Source organism: Myotis davidii, unplaced genomic scaffold (assembly GCF_000327345.1).
Source record: "Myotis davidii unplaced genomic scaffold, ASM32734v1 scaffold854, whole genome shotgun sequence".
Taxonomy (NCBI): domain Eukaryota; kingdom Metazoa; phylum Chordata; class Mammalia; order Chiroptera; family Vespertilionidae; genus Myotis; species Myotis davidii.
This window is the reverse complement of record NW_006285939.1, coordinates 1,400,453-1,421,480: the sequence shown is the minus strand read 5'-3', so window position 1 is coordinate 1,421,480 and position 21,028 is coordinate 1,400,453. Positions and strand designations below refer to the sequence as shown.

At 52.7% G+C, this 21,028-nt stretch overlaps 1 protein-coding gene across 1 annotated transcript in view; it reads right to left on the bottom strand.

Moving 5' to 3' along the window:
- Window positions 1-21,028, bottom strand: part of WDFY4 (WDFY family member 4) — a 258,657-nt gene that overhangs the window by 106,911 nt on the left and 130,718 nt on the right. Inside the window, exons 33-39 of the mRNA XM_006757129.2 lie at window positions 18,386-18,589; window positions 17,616-17,730; window positions 16,243-16,400; window positions 14,207-14,445; window positions 12,288-12,409; window positions 10,699-10,884; window positions 9,423-9,559 (exon numbers count right to left, since the gene is read on the bottom strand). Coding sequence (XP_006757192.1) covers window positions 9,423-9,559; window positions 10,699-10,884; window positions 12,288-12,409; window positions 14,207-14,445; window positions 16,243-16,400; window positions 17,616-17,730; window positions 18,386-18,589 — 1,161 coding nt within the window. The remainder of the gene's footprint in view (window positions 1-9,422; window positions 9,560-10,698; window positions 10,885-12,287; window positions 12,410-14,206; window positions 14,446-16,242; window positions 16,401-17,615; window positions 17,731-18,385; window positions 18,590-21,028) is intronic.

The window sequence follows — 21,028 nt, the reverse complement described above, 5'->3', positions numbered from 1 at the left end:
GACCCCGCGACCCCGCCGCTCACTGCCTGTGAGCAGAGCTCCCCCAGAAGCAGGAGGGTCCACCCCGTAAACTGCCATCGCTCGTGGAGCCTGTGCAGGCCAGTGCCGCTTGCCACTGCCCAGCAGCCTGGCACCCCCCGCCAGGCATGGTGCCAAGCTGCCTGCCCCTGCCCAGCCCGGGGAGCAGCCCTCGGCCGGTGCCCACAGCGGGGAGCAGTTTGTGGGTCAGGGCCTCTCCCTGCCGGGCCTCCACACTGACCTTCAAGGGCACAAGGGACGGTCTCCCAGGCTGTTGTCCTCTCTCTGCCTTCGTCTGAAACCTTGTTCACATGAAGCCAGTGGGCGTGGGTCGGCACCACCCACTCCATCCCTGGAAACTCGTTCAAGCAGAGGTTGTGTGGTTCAGGGTCATGAGCGAGAGCTTCCTCCTCACGGAACAGGTGACGCTCAGGCTCACCCCGCCCAGCGTCTGTGCCACCAGACGGCAGAGGTGGGCATCACGCCCATGAGCGCTCAGCACAAACCAAGCTCCAGTGGGAGGGGGGCATCCGGGTCCAGAAAGGGCTGTTTAAAGGGTAACCTCGGGGCTTCAGGCTGGTGGCTTCCATCTTGGAAGTGTCCTGTCGAGCAAATGTGAGGTTTCGGGAAGTATTCCGCCCTGAGGAGGTCGCTGTGTTTGCTCTACAACATGCTCATTCCAGCCAGAATTTCATCAGAAGCTGAGGGCGCCCTGAGCGTGGGGAGCATGAGCTTGCAGGGCCCCGTTTGATCCTTGCAACCTCTCTCCTGCCCGCGCGTGTCACCTGCGCTCAGAAGGCCACTGATTACTCTCCAAACCTAACTGACAGAGAGGGTACGATAAAAGATTTGTCCTAAAAGTTTTCAGAAATAAATATCAGTTGTGATATTTTTAACACAAAGGACACAGTCGTAAGTGAACATATTAAGTAAAATGATCAAATCAGAACAAAAGCAGAAAGCAGGGAGCAAACGCTTCAGCTACCCACGCCGCGGCACGCGGTGCGGAGCCTGGCCACGATGCCACTGCAGCTCCGACATGGTCCCATCGCCCGAAGCAGGTGCCCCAGCGAAGTTGCTCCAAGCGGTTTTGAAATGAATATCTGATTCGAAACTTCCCCTGTGCCTATAATCGCATGCTAATTTACATTTTAATTACTTCCTAAGAAATCAGAAGCATTTGTTGACAGTGGAACATGATGTCAGCTTCACAGGCACTGTTGGTGGATGCTTAATGGACTTAATTAGGTAATTAGTGATGTTAATTATCCTTCTATTATGAAGATAAAGATGCCTCACAAATGATGCGCTTGGTAAGGAAACATCAGTAAAGGTATCAGTGTTTGCTTTGTTCATTTACTTCTGTTTTCAAACTCCTGTAACAGGCCCTGTGATAGACTAGCAATATTTCATATTTCCTTAAAACAAAAAGGGAAAGCCACTGCCTCCGTGGGCCCGTGATGGGGCTTCCATTATCCTGAGCCCTAAGGCGGCCAGCGACGCTGCTTCTCAAACCCCTGCTGCCGGGGCCTGTCCACTGTGCTGCTATGGTGTAGGGTTCCTTGTTCAAGGGCTCCTTCCACGCACTTCCCACTGGGGTGATGGGCGGGTTCCAACATCAACTGTCTGCAGAATGGTATGTGTGGGTGTGTGTGGGTGTGTGTGTGTGAGAGAGAGAGAGAGGGAGGGAGGGAGAGAGGGAGGAGAGAGAGAGGGGGAGAAGGAGGGGGAGAAAAAAAGGGGGAGAGAGAGATTAGGGAAGAGAGGAAATGAGAGAGAAGGCTATGGTGGAGTGCCCAGATCACCAGAAGGAAACCTAAAGAGCTAACTCACCCTCGGCTGCCCACCTGCGTGCATGTCCGTGACCCCAGGGCAGGGTCCCCAGGTTGCCCGAGGACCCACGCTGCTGTGGGAAGTCAATTCTGGGTGTGATGCTGGAGCACAGCTGCCTGTGAGAGCAAGGCTGAGAAACACGCTACACGGACTCCACTTCCAGTTACACTGAGAACGGAAGCTTCAAAGGAGTAAGAAGTGAAACTATTAGATTTGATACATTTTTTCTTTCTTGCTCCCAAATCCCCCCATAAGCAAAGCACAATGAAAGTTCTTTCCGGAAATGACCCTACCCAGACACACCATGAGGAGCGCGAAGGCCGGTCGGAGCAGAGGGCGGTGTTGGGGTCAGTGGCCCAGGAAAAGCACTGAGAGAAAGCAGGTCATGGGCAGCCTTGCCCGCCACAGCCACGGAAGCCATGGTCACATCTGCAGAGCGGTGCACAGCTTTCAGTCTTTTTATTTTATTTTTTTTAATTTTATAATATTTGAAATGATTTCAAAGAGGAAAGGAAAGGGAGAGAGAGAGAAACATCAATGATGAAAGAGAATCATTGATTGGCTGCCTCCTGTACACCCCCTACTGGTGATCGTGCCTGCCACCCGCGCATGTGCCCTTAACCAGAATCGAACCTGGGACCCTTCATTCCACAGGCTGACGCTCTATCCACTGAGCCAAACCAGCTAGGACTCAGTCTTTGTGAGTGGTTTTGGTCCTCAAACAGATAATTACTTGCTCCCATTTAATTACTTTCTCACGAGACTTCCCACCTCCTAGCACAATGGGTTTCCAACCTCAGGCACCCTGGCGGTGGCGTCTCGCAAAGGCTGTGACCTCGGCTTTCCACTCACTCTGCTGGGTCCCGGGTTGTGACGTCTGTCTCTCCACCCACTTATTCCTTGATTGGCTGACACAGGCTGCCTGTCTCCCTGCTTCCCCAGCGAGAAAGGACTCCCAAGTTCTCACTCCTCCACTTTAGGAATCCTCCTGTCTGCCTTCCCCAGATCGGGCCAGCTCTGCGAAGCATCTCCTGTGACAGTTCTTTCCCTCTTGCCCACACACATCACGTTGAATTTACTACAAGTTGAAGTAAAAATATTCCCAGTGACAACCTTTGGAATTTCAGATTGCTAAAATGTCCTACAATCTCTTCAAGATCTTTGACTTTAACCTGTTTTACAGACCTTCCCAGGGAATTCTGACTACAGTTTCCACGGATGTGGTCCTGCTTCCTCAGCTGCTACGCTGGACTCTACCCCTCACATCCCTCCCTTTCTTCCCAAGCCCATGCCTTTCTCTGTCACAGTCTCTGCTCAGCACTGGGCTCTCCGGAGTCCTGAGCCTTTTTCCCCAGCTGAGTGCACCTCCAGGGCCCGCGCCCACTGAACACTGAGCCAGTGCCCTCACCACTGAATACTGAGTCAGTGCCCTCACCCACTGAACACTGAGCCAGTGCTCTCATCCACTGAGCCAGTGCCCTCACCCACTGACCGCTGAAGTGTCAAAGCACTGAACTCAAAGGCATTGGGGACCTGGAGAAGCCTCAGCTGCCCTCCTGCACTGGGCAGGAGTTTCCATGAGGCCTCCATGCCTTCGGTCTCAGCAAGGCGGTCATCACTCAACTGCAGGAGACAGGCACAAGCACAGTGGACAGGGCAGTGGAGCCTGACCCTCCCATGGTGACGGTGGCAGCCTTCTATCTGCACTCTGCCTCTCTTCTCTGCAATGTTTGTGTTTCATGATCTCTTTAAAGTAAAAATAAGTATACAGATACATTTGCGCATGAAATAATATAATGTCTGGGATGTGGCTTCAAAATTATTTTGTGCAGAGGGGAAAAGTGGTTAGTCATGGAGATGAGACAAGACTGGTAATGAGTTGGAAATTGTGGAAGTGATGGATCGATGCATGGAAATTCATTTTATTATTTTCTCTACTTCAGTATATATTTGAATTTTTAAACAATGGTCTTTTAAAGAGATAATGGGTAAAGTGGCAGAGCAGATGGTCAAACATGTCATTTTCCTTGCCAAGGACCTGAGGCAGGACTGCCCTTAACATAGCTGCCAGCCAGGAGCTGGTCCTGCCAGCGTCTACGCCAGGGCAGGGCTGCTCACGCTGGGGTGAGAGAGGAGGGGCCTGTGCCCCATTCAGGAAGGCAGCCCATGGCAGGGCACAGTCACCTGCCCACACAGGCGTGTGGTCTCTGAGGTCTTCAAGCCCCATGTGTGGGCACGGCTGGTCTTACAGGGCAGCTTTAGAGGACCCAGGGGCCTGGGAGCACAGGCCTAGTGCTTCTGCGTTCCGTGTCCTTGCCAGGCAGACAGAGAACTCCAACACAAAGCATGTCCTTCGTATTTTAGCAAAGTCAGTGTGTCACCCTGGCTTGTGGAGCCTTCCCATCCTCCATTCCAGCTTCAGAAACAGCCCCTGATAGCTTGCTCAGCTGTCTCTGAAGCCATGGAAACACACAGGAGGAGGGCAGCCTGTCCAGGGCTGTGCTCCAGTGGGGCCCACCTGGACATGAGACGATGTGTAGTTGCTCCCAGGAGCAGAGTGGGGGGGAAATGCACCTCACACTTTGCCAGACAAGACACAGGCCAGGCAGCAGCACCCCCAGAGGGGCTCTCACGGCACCCTACATTCTCCTCTGGCCTGCTCCTCCCATGGCCCGACACGCCTCCGCCCGGCCTGCTCTGCCTGTCTTCTGTGGCCTCTTCCCCGCTGCTCCTCTCATCCTTGCAAAACAGGGTTCCCCCGGCACGTTCTTTAACTCCCACACCTCTGGCAGCTGCAGCCCCTCCCCCACAGAATGATCCACAGCCCCCAGACCATCCGCCCTCGGGGGCCCTCACTCCAGTCTAACCTGGACATTCAGAAACGTGCTGCTCCCCTGCTTAACCACCACCTGCAGGCCACGGGTCCCCCACTGGACCCCATGCTCTCCTGCACCCCCGGTTCCGCCAATCCCAGGCGCATCACCCTCTCAGCCCCTCCCCCAGGCCCATTGCCCATGTCCGTGCACTGTTCCCATTTGCTAGCCCTGAGAAACAGACAACGACACACTTGATATTGTGGAATAACTGCAGGTTTACAGGAAAGTCCTAAAGATAGAACGCGGAGCTCTTGCCCACCCCTCCCCGGTTTCCCATGGTGACCAACACCATTGCCCCGGTGTGTGAGTCAAAAGTAAGACACCAGTTCTGGCTGTTGATGAATTCATTATAAACACCATCATCTGGAACTGAGCGGTGAGCACAGTCAGAGCCCAGCCAGCGAGGATGCGGGCAGAGCCCTGGCCTCTCCATGCTGGCGAATTCAGGCGCCCGGCAGAGCCCAGACCCCAGCCTCCAATGGGCTGGCACCACAGCCTGCGCCCTGGCAGAGACCTCGTCACCAGGGCCCCAGAGGGGCGTGAAGGGGCCCGGGAAGAGGAAGAAGGGGCTGCACCTCTCACACTGGCCATGGCCTCACATGCTGAGCCGCGAGGAGGAAACATTTCTGCCAAGAGCCCAGCAGCAAGAGGGCTCGGGCTCTCCCTGCACCCCGCGCCCTGCACCCCGCGCCCAGGAACAGTTTCTCTGCGTGTGGAGCTGTCAGCTGCTGACATGATCAGGAGGAACACCAAATGAATAATGTTTCCTCCAAAACCAGCTCCCTTAATTACAACGGAGAGACAGAAGACGCCGAAACGCCAATTTCACGCACTGCGCCTGAGTAATGTCTCCGCTGCCTTTTCCAGATGGCGACCTCGCTGGAGGGACTGATGATGTGGGCATATTTAGGGAAAAACCAATAACGGAGTCTTTAACCTTCAACAACAAAAAGCGTGTTGTACAAAATGTTCCTTGGGATACATTAGAAAATATCAATTACATTGCTCACTGAGGTGTAATCAGCTGTAATAATCAAAATTAATTTTTAAAAATAATTAAACAGACCCCAGGGCAAATAGTTGATGCTCTTATCTTATGACATCACAATGCACATATGTACCTGAGAAGCTGTGCCTTCTGTCAGCACCGTGTGCGGAGGCGTGATGAGTGCGGGCCGCGGTGAACCCAGCCCAGGACGGGAGCCCCGCGTGGGCCCTGCACTGTCCCTAAGAACCTCCGTGCAGCAGGCACTGTGCCCGGCCCAGGCTGAGCTACTGGCAGACAATGCTTCTAAGCAAAGATGCAGTTCATTTTTAAAATTAAAACATAATCCACTTTGTTTCAAAAATAATTTGGCTTTTAAAAATCCACAGGTTATAAGCTATAGAAAAGATACACAATCAGGTTTAAGAAGAAACAAACGGGGGTCACAAAGGAAGGAAGAAGCAGGGTGGGGGTGCACACACATGTGTGTGTACGTGTACATGTGTTTTGCAGAAGTTTACCCCACTAGGTACATGCAGTTATGAGTTTCCATGATTATCTCCCAAGGATCTGAGTGCCTGACCAGAGAGGCACGTAAGTCACCCAGCCCTGCTGCTCACGAGGCAGAAATCCCAGTTCTTCCGGAACACGGCCGAGGGGGATGTCCTGGGCTGTCCCGCTCCACTCGTCCAGCCCCTCCGCCTGGGCTGCCTTAGGACACCAGCGCTCGCCTGCCTGGTGCCTTTGCCTGGTGATCCCCTCGGCCTGACCGCTCTTTCCCAGAGAGTAACAGGCTCATGTCCTTCCTTATTTCCCTGCTCCACACCTCCTGCCAGGGAGGGCGGCTGACCACCTCCTTCCAAACAGCCCGCACCCTCTCGCCACCCTCTCCCATCCCTGCTCTATTTCCCTCACTGCAATAGTACCCCCACCTTCACGAATTTATTCATCTGTTTACTGTAGATCTTCACCCCCTAGGAAGCAGCCGCCATTAAAGCAGAGAATATGTTCATTTTTTTCTCTTCTGTAACTTCGGTGCTACAGAGTCAGCACTTAATGAATATTTGTTGAGTATGTGAATGAATGAATGAATGAATGAATGAGACCTTAGTTGGTGTAGAAACAGCTTCCACAGCCTGCCTTCACAGAAAGACAAAGCCAGTTTCAAACATTCCTTTTCCCAGATCTCTCCATGAGTTGAGTTAATAGTGCCAAGCCATTGTGACCCTCCTGGCTCCAAACAGTGTGGCCTATTCGGTTTCTTTCAAATGAGCTGGTCTCTCGTCCTACCTCCCCCAGAATCAGAGGCAGCTGAGCGGAGCCAATGGCAGTGACCTCGAGGGAGTCACCCTGGCACTGGCAAGAGGCGGCATCAATAGCCTGCAAGGGTCCCCATAAAATGCATGTCTGTGCCCAGCAGCCCAGCCGTTCCTTCCCTGGCTCCAAGCCAGACAGGCCTGGCGTCCGAGGGACAGGGCTAATTTGGTCAAGGAGCGAAGTGAACGGAAGAGAGGCTGGGTCCCTCCTTACACACGTGCACTGGTCCAGAGCAAATGCTTGGGCACAAGTAGGGATGCTCCAGCCTCCAGGCTCAGTGCAGTGACGCCCATGTGGGATGGGCTTCCTTTGGTGGAGAAGGATCTAACGTAAAGTGGAAGTGTGTAAACTGTCTCCTATTTCCAGAGCACTTGCTGTTTCTGTGCTTCCTCATATTCTGATGTGGACAGCGCATTCCCACTGTGTGTCCAGCAAGTGGCTCTGAGGGGCATGACATGGCCTGAGGCCCTGCACGGTGGGCGGATGGGAGGCCCCTGCACTCTGCCCCCTCCTGGCTGCACAGCCCTTGACTTACATCCGTTTCCACATCTGCAAGTGGGGTTCCTGAGAGCTGTGTGCTATCAGCAGCTGATACTAAACCTAAGTAAGTTATTCACTCAGGCAGCCAGGGAGTCTGCCCATTAACTCGCTGACCAGTGTTTCCACAAGCCACAGAGCTTGGACGCAGCCAGACTGCTTCTGAACCCAGAGGCCAGCAGCCCAGTCACGCTCATCTCCTGGCCTCCCTTCAGTGTCCGGCACTTCTCCTTATGTCCTGAAGCCTCCCGTCTCGGGAGCTCCAAGCAAAGACACTTCCCTTCATGCCTCACTCCTCCCCAGATGAGTCACTGACCACAGTGGACATGTGGGGACAGCAGAGCCCAGACTCCGAGCATGTGGGATCTGGAGTCAAGCTCACTTTCCAAAGTTCAATGGGCAGAGAGCTCACATTGTGTCACATGTCAATCAAGATCTACCCCCCCTTCCTGGGGGCCCTTTTCCACCGGTTCCCACGGTTGTCTGTCCCATTGTGGAGGTGAGGAGGGAAGGACCCAGGGACGTTAAGTAAACTGCCCAAGGTCTCCTGACCCTCCCTACGGCCATGTCCAGTCCATGACCACAGTCAGCCTCTGAAGACCAGTGAGCCCAGCATTAGAGTATACACTGAGTGGCCAGATTATTATGACCACCCCGTCAGTACTTCACTGGGCCACCTTCTGCCTTCAATACTGCGGCGAAGCAAGGTAAAGACTCCCTCATGTTCTTGAAACCACTCCTGCACAATATGAGCACCGTGGCATGGCGCATTGTCTTGTTGGAAGAAGCCATCTCCATTGGGATACGCCATCAACATGATAGGATGAACTTGATCAGCAACGATACTTAGGTATGTTGTGCCATTCAGGCATTTATAATGATCTGGCTCTCTAGCAACTTCAGTGGGAAATAATAGCTAATTTGCCTACAAACATCAGGTGGTCATAATAATCTGGCCACTCAGTGTATATGTTTCCCAAAAAGAGCCTGCACGCTCTCGCAGAACCTTGCCGCTTCCTCACCAGGGGGTAGTCCTGCCCTTGACCCTGAGCAGAACTCTGTGCCTCTCTCAGCCAAAGGGACCCAGCAGAGTTGATGCTGCATAGCTTCCAAAATGAGGTCATGGAAGGCTCGCTCTCTCTATCTAATTCTCCCTTTCTCTCTCTTTCCTTCTCTCCCTCCTTCCCTCTCCCCATGGAAGCTAGTCCTGGAAGCCCAGCCACCAGCCTGCAGGAAGCCCGGGACAGCTGGAGAAGCTGTAGGTGAGCAGACCAGCAGCCTCAGCTCAGGTCTCAGCCTAAAGTCAGCAGCAACCACCAGTTGAGCAAAAGGCCCAGACATCTGGGAGGAGAGAAACCCCCGGAACCTGCTATGCTCCAAATCCCTTTCCACAGTATTCATGATCACACAAACTCACTGTTGGTACCACACAGCCTTGGAGAAACGAATTAGAAAGCCCTAATGCCCCAGCCCCACCCAGGAGTAGGCTCTAACCTGAATGCTAAGGACAGCATCAGTGTCCTGTCCCCTCGCTGAGCCCACACACCCAGTGCCCGCTGAGCTGTGGGCCAGCACTGCCTGTGCACACAGGACAAGGAGCAGGGGTCGCAGTTCCGTTTGGTTTTTAATGTCATGAGGAACACCTGCTCTTGGTGCTCGAGGAGAGGCGTGTGCACTTGAAGTTAAAGCCCAAGACCTGGCTCCCCGGAAGCAGCCTCAGCTGGGGAGCCACAAGCGCCCGGGAGAGCGCGGAGGAGCATGGAGTTAGATATGTCTAGTGACAACAGAGAGAGGGGACATGGCTCCTCGGGTCTGAAGAAAATGCCGCGCATCTCTAAGGAAAGGGGGTGGCTCACCTCTGTCTTGCACTCGGGGTCCTTGGCCTGCCGCCCCGGGATCAGCCTCATGGCCGAGGACAAGCTTTCACTCCACGAAGTGACTTTGCTGTGATGTCCGACATTCGAGCGACTGGCCAGAGATTTCTTCTCAGACGCTGGGGACCAGGAAGCAAAGACTGTCAGAGGGGAAACTGAGAAGAGCAGACACTATCTCTACAGCTGCTGGGCGTTCAGATGCCAGCCAGCGCTGCGATAGGGTGCAGCCCAGGCTGCAGTTCACATCGTCAGCTTCTGACTACGAAATACGAGACGGGTTTCCGCATCCCGCCCGGCTTAGACCCCTGGCTCCACAGGTCACTGACTGCTGCACAAGTTAGCTAAAGTTCTTAAGCCTCAGGGCTCTCCTCTGTGAAATGGGAATAAGAGTATCTGATCTCCTTGTGGTGTCGTGGAGAGTAAATAAGATTATGTGTTTAAAACACAGGCCCTGAAACATAGAAAGTTTGAAAAAATATGGTTGTTGGCAAAAAGAGAGCCATTTGTGAGCAGTAAGGTCCAGCTCAGCATGGTTCCCACATTGTGTACATGTGAATAAGAGGGTAAGCGTGTCCTGTTTAAGTGAACTTTTCTCTGAAATAGAGTCTGACATTTTGACTTCAAAGTGTACATGTAAGCACACACACACTCGCCAGGGCTAGTGGGGGAAGCCAGTGAAATAAGAGGTGCTGTACCGCCCAGGAGTCGGGACAGTACACCCAGAAATAACAGCTCTTCAATGGCTGCGACCTCGGGGATGCTGGGAGACGTAAAACATGTATGAGCCATAATTTGACAGGAATGGCCTCTTTAAAAACAAAATGAGAACATCGTCCTCACGGTCGCACTGATGAGCATGAGGGTAAAACTTTGCGTCGTTGATAGAATGCGAGGGACACTAATATCTTTGGGATGAACACTTCCACTTGGAACTCGCAGGAACCAAAGCTCTGGTGGCTGCACTGTCAGGGCAGGACAAAGCTCTGGTGACTGTCAGGGCAGGACCAAGACCTCCAGGTGCAGCCCCAGGTGAGCCGGACGTGGCGGCCCTCCCATCTAGGAGATTTCTAGAATCTCTCACTTGGTTGGCATCTCTGGTCTATCCTTCACCTGCGATGCAAAGCAGCATTTAACCTTTGTGAGCAGGATTCACGAGGGTTCCGTGATGCGAACACCACCCTGAAGGGTGAGGGAGAAAGGCTGGTGGAAGAGGCCCGCCCAGGGGAACCCAGGAAGCCCTGGACCCAGTGACAGAGACCTAGGTAATGCTGCCAGGCCTTGAGCATCGTCTCCTCCCAGAGCGGGGTGACCTCGTCCATTTTCACTTCTCTCTCCCCGGGTTTGACAGAGAGATCGATCTTGAAGGTGTCCTCCAGCTCCTGCCATCTCTGCGCCATGAGCTGCTGCCAGAGAGCGTGCACGGTCCGCTGGATGCTGTGCTGGACTGAGAGAGAGGGCGCGTCAGCGGACGCCTCCGCCTCAGGAGAGGGCCCCGGCCCTGCTTTCATTCACAACCTGTTGAACATCATCCCGGCTTTGCAATGCTACCGACGTCTATGTGAGCTGGCCCTCCCCTGCATCTAACTTCCCACCACCACGCCCTGCCGGCCTACAGTCCAGGGCTAGGAATCGTGATTGATGGGTCCAGGGAACCTCTTTCTCTCACCTCCTGATTCAGTTAGATGCCAAATGGCTGTGCCTGTGAGAGTTCTCGGTAACCGAATTGCTTCCTCTAGAAAGCTCCTCCAACCTGTCCTTATATTAGCCTCTCAGAGGGATGGACACCCAAACTCAGACTGTGCCCTGGGGCCAGGACCCAAGGCAGTCCTCTCCCCTGCACTGGCTTAAGGTGCCCACCAGCCACCCACCTCGGTGCCTGCATTTGCCCAGATACGTACAAATCCACCACGCCACGCTGCCTGCTCTGCCCCACAACAGTCACCCCATGGTGGTTCCTAAAGCCCCTCTGACCTTTGACCCCTGGGCCCCCCCTCTGTACCAGCCTCTACTGTCTGCTTTTTCAGCCTCAGGGGATGGGCATTGCTCAGTCCACTCTGCCAGCTAAGTCCCTAAGTGCTAATGTTCATGCTGTCATTAACACTGTGAGAGTAAAATTTAAATTCATACGATTTTTGAGCACCGGCGTTGGGTACCGATCTAACCAGAGCACAGGCTCCCGTGCCTACCTCTAGTATCACAAACAATCCCCTGTAAGTGGCAGCAAGCCAGCGTGGTGGGAGGGGGTCTGCTGAGGCCTCCTGGCCCGGAGGAGCACTCTCTCAAGCACATGGATCCAAAGGCTAGTTATTCTCTTACAAACTGCCAATCCCTTTAACTTGACATGATACTAGCAAGTCCAAACATACACTCCATTAAGCCAAATATTTCATGAAAGAAATGAGTTTATTTCCTCCATCCCCATTTCTCTAGGGAAGAAGGTCAAAGAGACAGTTATGTGACAGCTTGAACTGGGATGGCATGCCAGTCGCTCTATCTAGTTGCCCAAAGGAAAACTCAAGAGACCCACCGAGATGGGAAATCAACTTACTGTGAGGTCCTCTGGTTCTTAGTCGAGCTAAGTCCCTTAGAGCTCTCTCTTCTTCCATCCATCCCTCCACCCATGCCATTCCATTTTTAATATGCGAAAACCACTCCAATTTTATTCCCCATCAGGTTATCCTGCTTGAATACTACATCATTCTGAGATTTTTCTGGGCTTTTTCTGGCCTTTGAATGTCTCCTTCGTACATGTTTCCTCATCTTGGGAAAGATACACTGAAGAATGCAACCCTAGCAGTTATCACTACCCATCTACTCCCCCCCAAATAAACAGCAAATAAAATGTACCATCAGTCAAACTTGGGGAGTCATCCACTCTCTTCTCTCTCATGTCTTCATTTGGAGAAAGAAACACTTGATGATAAGGAGTCATTCTAGGCTTGGGTTCCAATCCAAATCCTTCAGGATAACTAGCAGACAAGAGATTTTCCCTATGAAATTCAGTTCTTTGGGATTGCACTATTGTTCTTTATTACAAACTAAAGGCCCGGTGCACAAACATTCATGCACTCGGGAGGGTCCCCCAGCCTGGACTGCACCCTCTCACAGTCCGGGATCCCTCAGGGGAAGTTCAAGCAAAGAGCATATGACAACTACACGACAGCTATCATACAATAGCATCCTGGCAAAGGGGAAACACACCAGCATTTTATTCATGTCTGATTAAAGCCACTCCATGCTCCCAGCAGACCCCCGTGAACCCTCTCCTGGTTTCCCCATCGTTGGACTCGGTCATTTCTTTCTGCAGCACTGAACTCTGCCTGTGAGTGGCCCTGACCTCATCCTGCTTGGCATGGGGCTGGGCCAGCACCAGGGGCCTGTGGCCGGTGCAGAATGACAGGGCCCACACTCGAAGGGCCCTGTGCTTGGACTCCTCTGTTACCACAGTCATTTCTGAAGAAGGGGCCCTCATTTGCACTCTGCCAGGCCCACATGTCCTGGAGTCGGTCCTAAGTGGGGCGTGGTGGTTTACATACTAGGCTCCCCATGAGCTGTGTGCTCAGGGCCCCTGGTCATGTCAATATCTATGTGTCCTCTAGTCTGGGTTCCTCAGCCCACCAAGCAGAACATACACTCAGTACATGTTTTCAGATTGAACCAAAAATGACAAATAAAAAAAAATGAAAAAATACAGCATATGACAATGTCCACTCTTGAAATTTCTAGAATGAAGTCCCTTTGGATTTTGGAGGCCCTTTCTAAACAGAGGATGTTCAGAGGGTGGGACTTCAAGCACACATGCAGCCGGCACCTCGTTCTATCACCTACATCTTCAGTGTGGACAGGAGCCAGTTCTCAAATACAGGAAGCAAGGCCTCCCGATTTAACCCACACACTGACAGCGGATGCTTTTATTGCAAACAAACGAAAAGGCAGGTGCGTCCTCTGGTCCAGGCGCTGGGAGCATTTTCCAGTGCTTCCCAGAGAGTAACTGTTTTGTAATGTTCAGTAGTCAACTCCGCAGGGTTTGGGGGTCCTTTCCTCCAGTAATTTGTATGTAACTTGTACTGGGACAAACACAATCAAGGACAAGAGCAAAATGGAAGATCCCACAGTCCTCTCTGGCTCTGCACTCAGCATGGCTCTCCACTGATGAGGTAACAGTTGCAGGCAGCGTGGCACCAGGCACTGGTGATGCCCGGATACACACACTCCACACACAGAGAGCAAGTGCACGTGCACAGAGAAATCCAACACGTTCCCAAACATGGGGCTTCAAGGAAAGGATTAACTGAGATAAAGTTTTTGTTATTGGTATTTCTTACACAAGTGTAGTTATGGTTCTTATTTTATATCATGAATTGTCTATATATTTTAGTCTGTAAGCAAAATTATTCCTGGCTTATATAATACAATTTCTTTCATGTTTTTCCATTCTATGGTTTCTCAAATGTTAATGTTCCTGAAATCTGCCTGCATCATAAAATCAAAGTGCATATTTAATGTTGGGGTTTCCTGCCCCCAAAATAAATCAATGAAGAATCTTACAACCTAAGAATTGTGGAGATAGTGTAAATTATTATTTTACGATGATTCTAGACACTCAGTCATACGTACAGGTTTGAGGAAGACCTATCATTTTATAAACATTGTACATAACTCAGACAACCAGATCAACAAAAGGATTCTGTCATTACATTGACCTCATCAGGGGCCCTCTGCAGGTTCCTTTCTCCCTGACCGCAGTGGGCGCGCGAGCGGCTTACCTCCCTTCGCTGAGCTGGAGCAGACAGTGCATGAGGCACAGCAGGAAGCTGGAGTTGGAGTTGTAGGTGGCAAAGATGATGTCCCAGTGTTCCTGCAGGAAGTGCAGGACGCGGAGCAGGCCCAGGGCCTCGGAGAGGGACTGCTGGGGCTGGGAGAGGCAGTACAGGATGACTTTATTCAGGCTGCTGTATAAAGTGCTGATGGTGCTGTCCCTTTGTGAGGAGGCATTCTCAACGACCTGGTCATGAAATAAACACACACAGACCTGCTTGTGCGCACTGTACGGTTTTAGGAACGGACCCCGTTAACTGTGAAAATGATACAAGCTCAGTCCTTTCTGTATTTCAAAATTTGGCAGGATCTAAAAGTCAAATGGGACAATGGTCTCTACCTTTGAGCTTCTATTTAAGTGAGTGATCAATAAAGGCAATTCAAATCATTGGATTTACCAAAATTTGGTGTAAAAAATGTTAAATATACTACAGTCATATTATGGAAAATAGCCAGGGGACCAGAGATTTCTGAAATATAGGTAAGAAGGTTGGCCCTCGGTGTATAAGAACATACTATTAATAGTGCCTAATTAAAACATGTCACTAACTGTACAGCGTGTTTACTAGTACAGTATTGCAGGCACCGTGCTAAGCATTTCTTCACGGGGTTCCACACATCGCCTCGTTTAAGCATCCTAACAGAATGATGAAGTAGGCACTAAGATTATCCCACTTTAGAGATAACGAGGCTCAGGGTCAAAGAGGCTAACTGGTCAGCAAGGATCGAACTCACACCAGGTACTTGGCCCTCTCTGAGCCACCGTACCATCTGAGGGAGCACCTTAACACTAATTGGTCCATCCATTTACTTGTCTTCATCAAAAAGCCAAGCACCATCAGAGGGGTGCTGGGGCTTCCAACTGCACTCTCCCCAGGAGGCACGAGGGGAAGAAGGGGGCCCACATGGGAAACTTGGGTGGGAAGGTAGGGGCTCCTGGTTTGCAGCCTTAACACTAATTGGCCCATCCATTTACTTGGCTTCATCAAAAAGAATTCATAAAACAAAAAATATGTGCAAAACCTCCAGTCTATTAGAAGGTCATTCATTAGCTATAGATGGCTCTCTTAGAATTTTATGGGTACTGCGATTATTTATACTAACAAAGTTAGTTTTATTTAAATATGCTGTAATTTGAGATTCATATTTTTATCATTGTCTTCTGCTTCTCAGATCCGTCACATCTTTCAAACGGCAGACAGGAGACCTGCTGCCCCTTGAGCTTGTGCTCTCAGCCTCGGGAACATGAGGCGTCACTGCTGGCTGCTGAGCCACCCAGCCTGTGACTTTGTTAGAGCAACTGAATGAAGGCTCTAATTTTATTTCCCAAGGATCTGATTTTAACCTTCTCAGAGCTGGCAGGGCTACTGCTCCCTTTGGAGTTCTGAAGACATCACTTTCAGCTCTAGAATTTTGAGATCGTGTGAGTCTATGTGTAAAGAAGCTGTGCACATATACGCTCACTTATACCTAAGGGTGGACCTACTGCACGCATGTGCATATATGGGTGTGTTTGTGGATCTATCTGAGAGGGAGTACACATGCAAGAAAAACGGGTCTCGGTACAAACAGACTCTTATCTCGATTTCAGGAAGGCCCAAACATGATGCTAAAGCAGACAATGAAATGGGACTTTTGAAGATAAAGACCTTTCTGCCCCTTTCTTTGTTGATGAAGAATAAAACCACTAAGATGGAACTAATAATCATAATAGAGTCTAGAAGGGGACAGAGCTCAGGTGCATAGGGGACCATGGCTCCTGACCACTGAGACGGATCTCTGGTGGCCTGAGGGAGAGCCCGCAGGACCCCCACAGCCACCAGGTACGGCCTCGGCTGTGAAGGTCCTGCTCCTTCCTCCCACCCATCTCAGGCCATTTCCCGGGAGGACCGCGGGTCGGTCTGGACCACCTGCACAGCAGCAGCACGTCAGACGGACACTCGGTCGGCAGTTTCCACACTACCACGGCCAGCGGGGTTCTTACCACCATGATGTGTTCCGTGATGAAGAGAAGGATGTGCCTGGGGTCTGCTGAGAACATTCCACTGTACAGCTTCTCTACCAGCTTCTGGGTGAAGTGGGTGATGATCGTGAGTGAAGGAGCAGCAGCAGCTTCTGAGTTTGGCTGAGGCTCCTTATCGCCTAAGGTCAGGTGAGGAGACAGACGGAGTCTGAGACATCCTCAGAGTCTGAGTGGCCTTCTTTCTACAACAGTCTCCAATCCCTCTTGGTCACCACCTACATCCCACTCACTCTTCATGCCGTTGTAGCCCTCTGGGTACCCGGGGCACTGAAGATGGGGCTTACCCACAGGTGTCCAATGAAGACTCACCGATTCAAATAAATTGGCTTTGAACAATGTAGTGAGTGATATAACCCAGTGGAGAGGGAGCAAGTGTGGGGCACTGCCTCTTCCAGCGGCCATTTGGAATGAGGGTGGGGGCACACTGAGGCATACGGCAAATAGGAAGACTGTGTGGTACCCGAGGCCCTGCTGTGTCAGGCAGAGGACGCGGCTGTAATGTGGGTCATCTGTCCATGCTCACCAACATGCCAGGCTTTGTTCTCAGATGTGAATGCTCTACTCTCAGCTAGTCCTAATAACAACCCTCCGAGTTAGCCTCGATTGCTGTCCTCACCCACAGGTTCAGGCACCTGTCCGCAGTCACACCACAGCCAGTGACAGCCAAGAGCAGAGCTGGGATCCCAAGCTCATACCTTCCACCCCCTATCTGCCACATTGCAGATATTCCAGGAGAAAGGCCAGTAGCCAGAGTGTCCATGCTGTGAAGCGAGGAGGAGTCCAGAGATGAGCTGTGTCACTGAGGAATTCATGGCTCAGAGACCACAGAAAGGACTATGTTTAAACTCATCGGGAAGGTGTGGCTGCCCTGGAACTAAGGCTTATGAATGAAGTACCAAGCTGAACCTCTTAGAGGCAATGCAGCATCTTCACCTGGGTTCATTTGTTTAAGAAACATGTGCTGTGCCCAGGCATAGGTGCAAACGTGCCAAGCAGAAGGATGCTGAACTGCAGTTGACATCTCAGCTTCCCTTATGGGAAGAGGACACAATTCTACTGAAGGTGGAGGAGAGGTGGTTTGAGCTCAGAGGGCAGAAGGCCTTTCTGCCTCCGAGTGGCCCACCGGTGGTGCAGATGTCATGGAGAGAAGTGAGCACGCGCTCCCGGGGCCCCAGGCAGGACCAGTGAGCTCTTACTGCAGCTTGGCGGAGAGCGTCTCCCACGCTCCCAGGTGTCCTGTGGCACGAGGACCCGGGCCTCCGCTAGCAGACGGCTCTGCTGCTCAGCTGTCAGCAGCTTGTGTCAGCGCAGTGAGGAGCAGTCACCCCACTCACCTCTGAGCACCAGCACGTCACCTCCTCGCATCATGTGAAATATTTCCATCATGGAGAGCAGGACCTCAGACTGGAAGTCTCGCTTCTGTTGGCTGGTGGCATTGTCTGGAGAAGCCTGGAATCACACCTAGAACTCAGACAGTAGCCACCTGGCCATCCTGCCCACTCAGTGCCTACCGAGTCTCCTTGCCTTGCCGGTATGCTAATACCAGAGCTGCTGGGAGTGTGGGCTGCCAACAGCTCACACCTGCCCCTTCTCCAAGGCACTGCCTTCTGCTGACCAAGTTGGCTCACCCAGGAGGCGATGCCCACCTCCTGAGGTGGAAGGCAAGTCAGGGTGGCCCACCAACAATGACCGCCTGGCAGGTGCCTCAAGGTGGGGCCACCACTGGGATGCAGATAGCACACCAGTGCTCCCCTTGGGGCCAGGCTGTGGCTGAGACCATTTCCTGGCTAGCTTCTCCCTCGTCCTCCTGGCATCCCTTCTCTGGCCCCCTGTGAGAACAGCCCTGAGAAATCACTTCTATCCAATCCCTGCACCAGGCTCTGCTGCTAGGAACCTGCAAGACCTGCCCTCGGTCATCTATTCACTCATTGCTCCCTGCTCTGCCAGAGCCTGCAGGTCCTGGAGGACTCCCTCCCACCACAGCGCTTTTCCCAGGAGCTGTTTGACTCTGAGCCAGCTCTCGCAAGAGATCAGCCCTCAGGTCTCCCTCCACATCCCCCTCGCGGTGCTGGGCCTCCCACAGTGCAGTCCACTGTGCACTCACCTCCAGCAGCACCTCCAGCGGCAGCCACTGCTTGGTGCTGGAAGCTGCAAGCAGGAGCTCCCTCAAGAGGAGCTGCATGAACACCCTCAGCTGTTTCCGTGTGGCGTGGGACTTGGCAGGAGCCTGTAGACCCTCCACGATGCCCTCACCTTCAGCCTCGGCCCCAGGGCTGCTGGCATTCTGGGAGAACTCAGTGGTGACCCCCTCAAAGACAAGAGAACCCCGGTGTGAGTGGCTTGCACTGCCTCAACGTGCTTTCTTATCTACTGCTGAGGGGTGCCTGGGTGACATTCTGATCAAACACATTAACATGCAAGGAAATTGAGGGTCTGCAGAAGTAGGTGGCTTGCCCAGAGTTCATGGCTCATAAGGGTGCCTGCTCTGTCCCTGAACCCAAGGGAGGTGGTGTCCTGGAGAAGCGGAGCGTGGAGCTAGAGTGGCCTGAGGGCTTAGCAGAGAAGCCCAGCCGTGTCTTGGGCAAGTCCCTCCTCCTCAGAGCCACAGCTCTCAGCAGCAAATGGAGATACGAAAGGGACCCCACAGAGATGGGTGAGCTCCGATGAGAGAGTCATGCAGGCCACAGTGTCTGCCCTGCACATGGTCATCAGCGGGGCCCATCTCCTGGGGCCCACGTCCTGCCAGCCAGGCTGTGGTGATGGTGATAGGAGGACCCTCAGGGGAAACAAGTGCTAGGCTTCAGCAAGTCCTGGCCTCCAAGTCCCTGAGGCACCGGCCTTCACATGCTCAGTTTTTACTTATAAAAATACAGGGAGATTAATGAAGCAGGCACCATTAGCCCAGCCACATCAGAAAAACAGAGATGCTGGGAGGCGAATGACATGCCCAAGGACACACAGCCAGGGACTTCCAGTTCCTGCCAGTGACATTCCAAGAGCATTCATCTGCTTGCACCTCCCTTTGCACATTCATAAAATTAATGTGGCCATTCTTAATTAAGCCATAAAATGGATTTACTGGCACCTAGGGAGGTGGTGGTCACATTAATTAGCTCTACGTGGCCTCAAAAGGGAAAGACGCCATATAAATTCACAGCAGGCGCAGCCTCTGGCCAACAGCTTCCTGCATGAAGCGGATCTGTTACATTTTCTGTGCATAACGGCCTCTGGCGCAGACTTGAACTGGGACACGCACAGGAGGTGTGGAGACACATGTGCTGGAAGTGGAGCCAGGGGCCCATGTCAGAGCCTGGCTCATCTGAGCTCGGCCAGGGAGGTGACTTTGGGCCAGACCCGCCCCCAGGCAGAGACCCTGAGCAGGGAGGCAGAGCCAGCCAGCTGGAACCCCGACTCAGCAAAGGGTGAGCTCGCCCACTGTGGCGGGGAGAGGAGGGAACCTAGGCTAAACATGTCAGGACTTCAGGGCTCTGGCCACCTCCAGGGAACCTGCTTGGGGGATGGTGAGGGTCAGCCTGAAGGAATGTCCTTCCTCCCTGCCCAGCCTCGGAGGCTGGGGCCCGATCCCCTCCAGTGCATCTGTTTCCCTACTCTTACTTGTCTGCTGTGTCACTTTAGTTGATATTGACCCAACAGACCATTTTATCTTTTTTGCAAATCTAGTCTTTATATTTAGTCTTTTATTAAAACAAATTACTCCTGAATTTTACCTGGCCATTTGATTTGATTTTAAACTGATGGTGATAGAAAGGGTATGGGCTTTATGGTGAGAGTGTTGGGGGTAGGGAAGGGGCTAGGGCAAGAGATGGGTGAGGTTTAAATCTTGGCTCATCACTTAGTAATCACGAAACCGTGATGCTTTCCACTCTCAATGTTTTGCAGGTGAGGCTAGGTCCTAAGCCCCCCACTGAGCCCACAGGACCTTGCCAGCGCCGTGTCCCTGCTGTGACTCTCCCCCTCCCCGCCCCCGCCCCCGCCTAACACACACCACGATGCAGGCTGCCAACGGGTGAAAAGCGGGGTGGGAAGCGCCAGGCCCAGGGCTGTGGTGGGTGTCCAGTAGGTGGAGGCTGTCAGGGTGCACACACTTCGCTCACTCACCTGGTCCTTCAGCAAACACTCGTGGAGCAAACACTGCCTGCCTGCACTCACCCTCCTTACCCTCCGGGCCCTGCAGCCGCTCCTTTCGCTGCAGTGACAGCCTTGCAGACTGTGTCACTAGCTCCCGTTCCCTGTCCATCTCAGCTTCCTACACCGTCAAGGAGGGTGACCAGCAGGCCTCTGCCCTTCACGCCCGTCATCACCTCTCCTCTCGGCTCCCAGACTCTCAGGCCACTGCGTCCCTGGGCCTGGCTCTGCCTCAAACTCACTCACATCTCTTCCCAGAGCATCTTCTACCCCCACACTCACACCTCATCCTCAAGACCCAGCAGGTCCCTCTGCCCCCAGGCGCCCTCTGAATTCAAGGAGTCCCGGGTCACGGTCTGCAGACTGGAGGAGGGTTCTGAGGACAAAACGCAGAGGAGGACTGGCCTCCGGTCCACCCACCCACCCACTGGGTCTGGCCCACACGCACCCACTGGGGACGGAGTCTGTTGTTTCGTGTTATCAGTGGGAGGGAATTCCATATAGAATTGGACGTGACCTGCCATCAAATGACTGAGGTTACTAACAACTTGGAAAAAGTGACTGAATCTGAGTTTAAATGACCTCAAGCTGCATCCCAGCT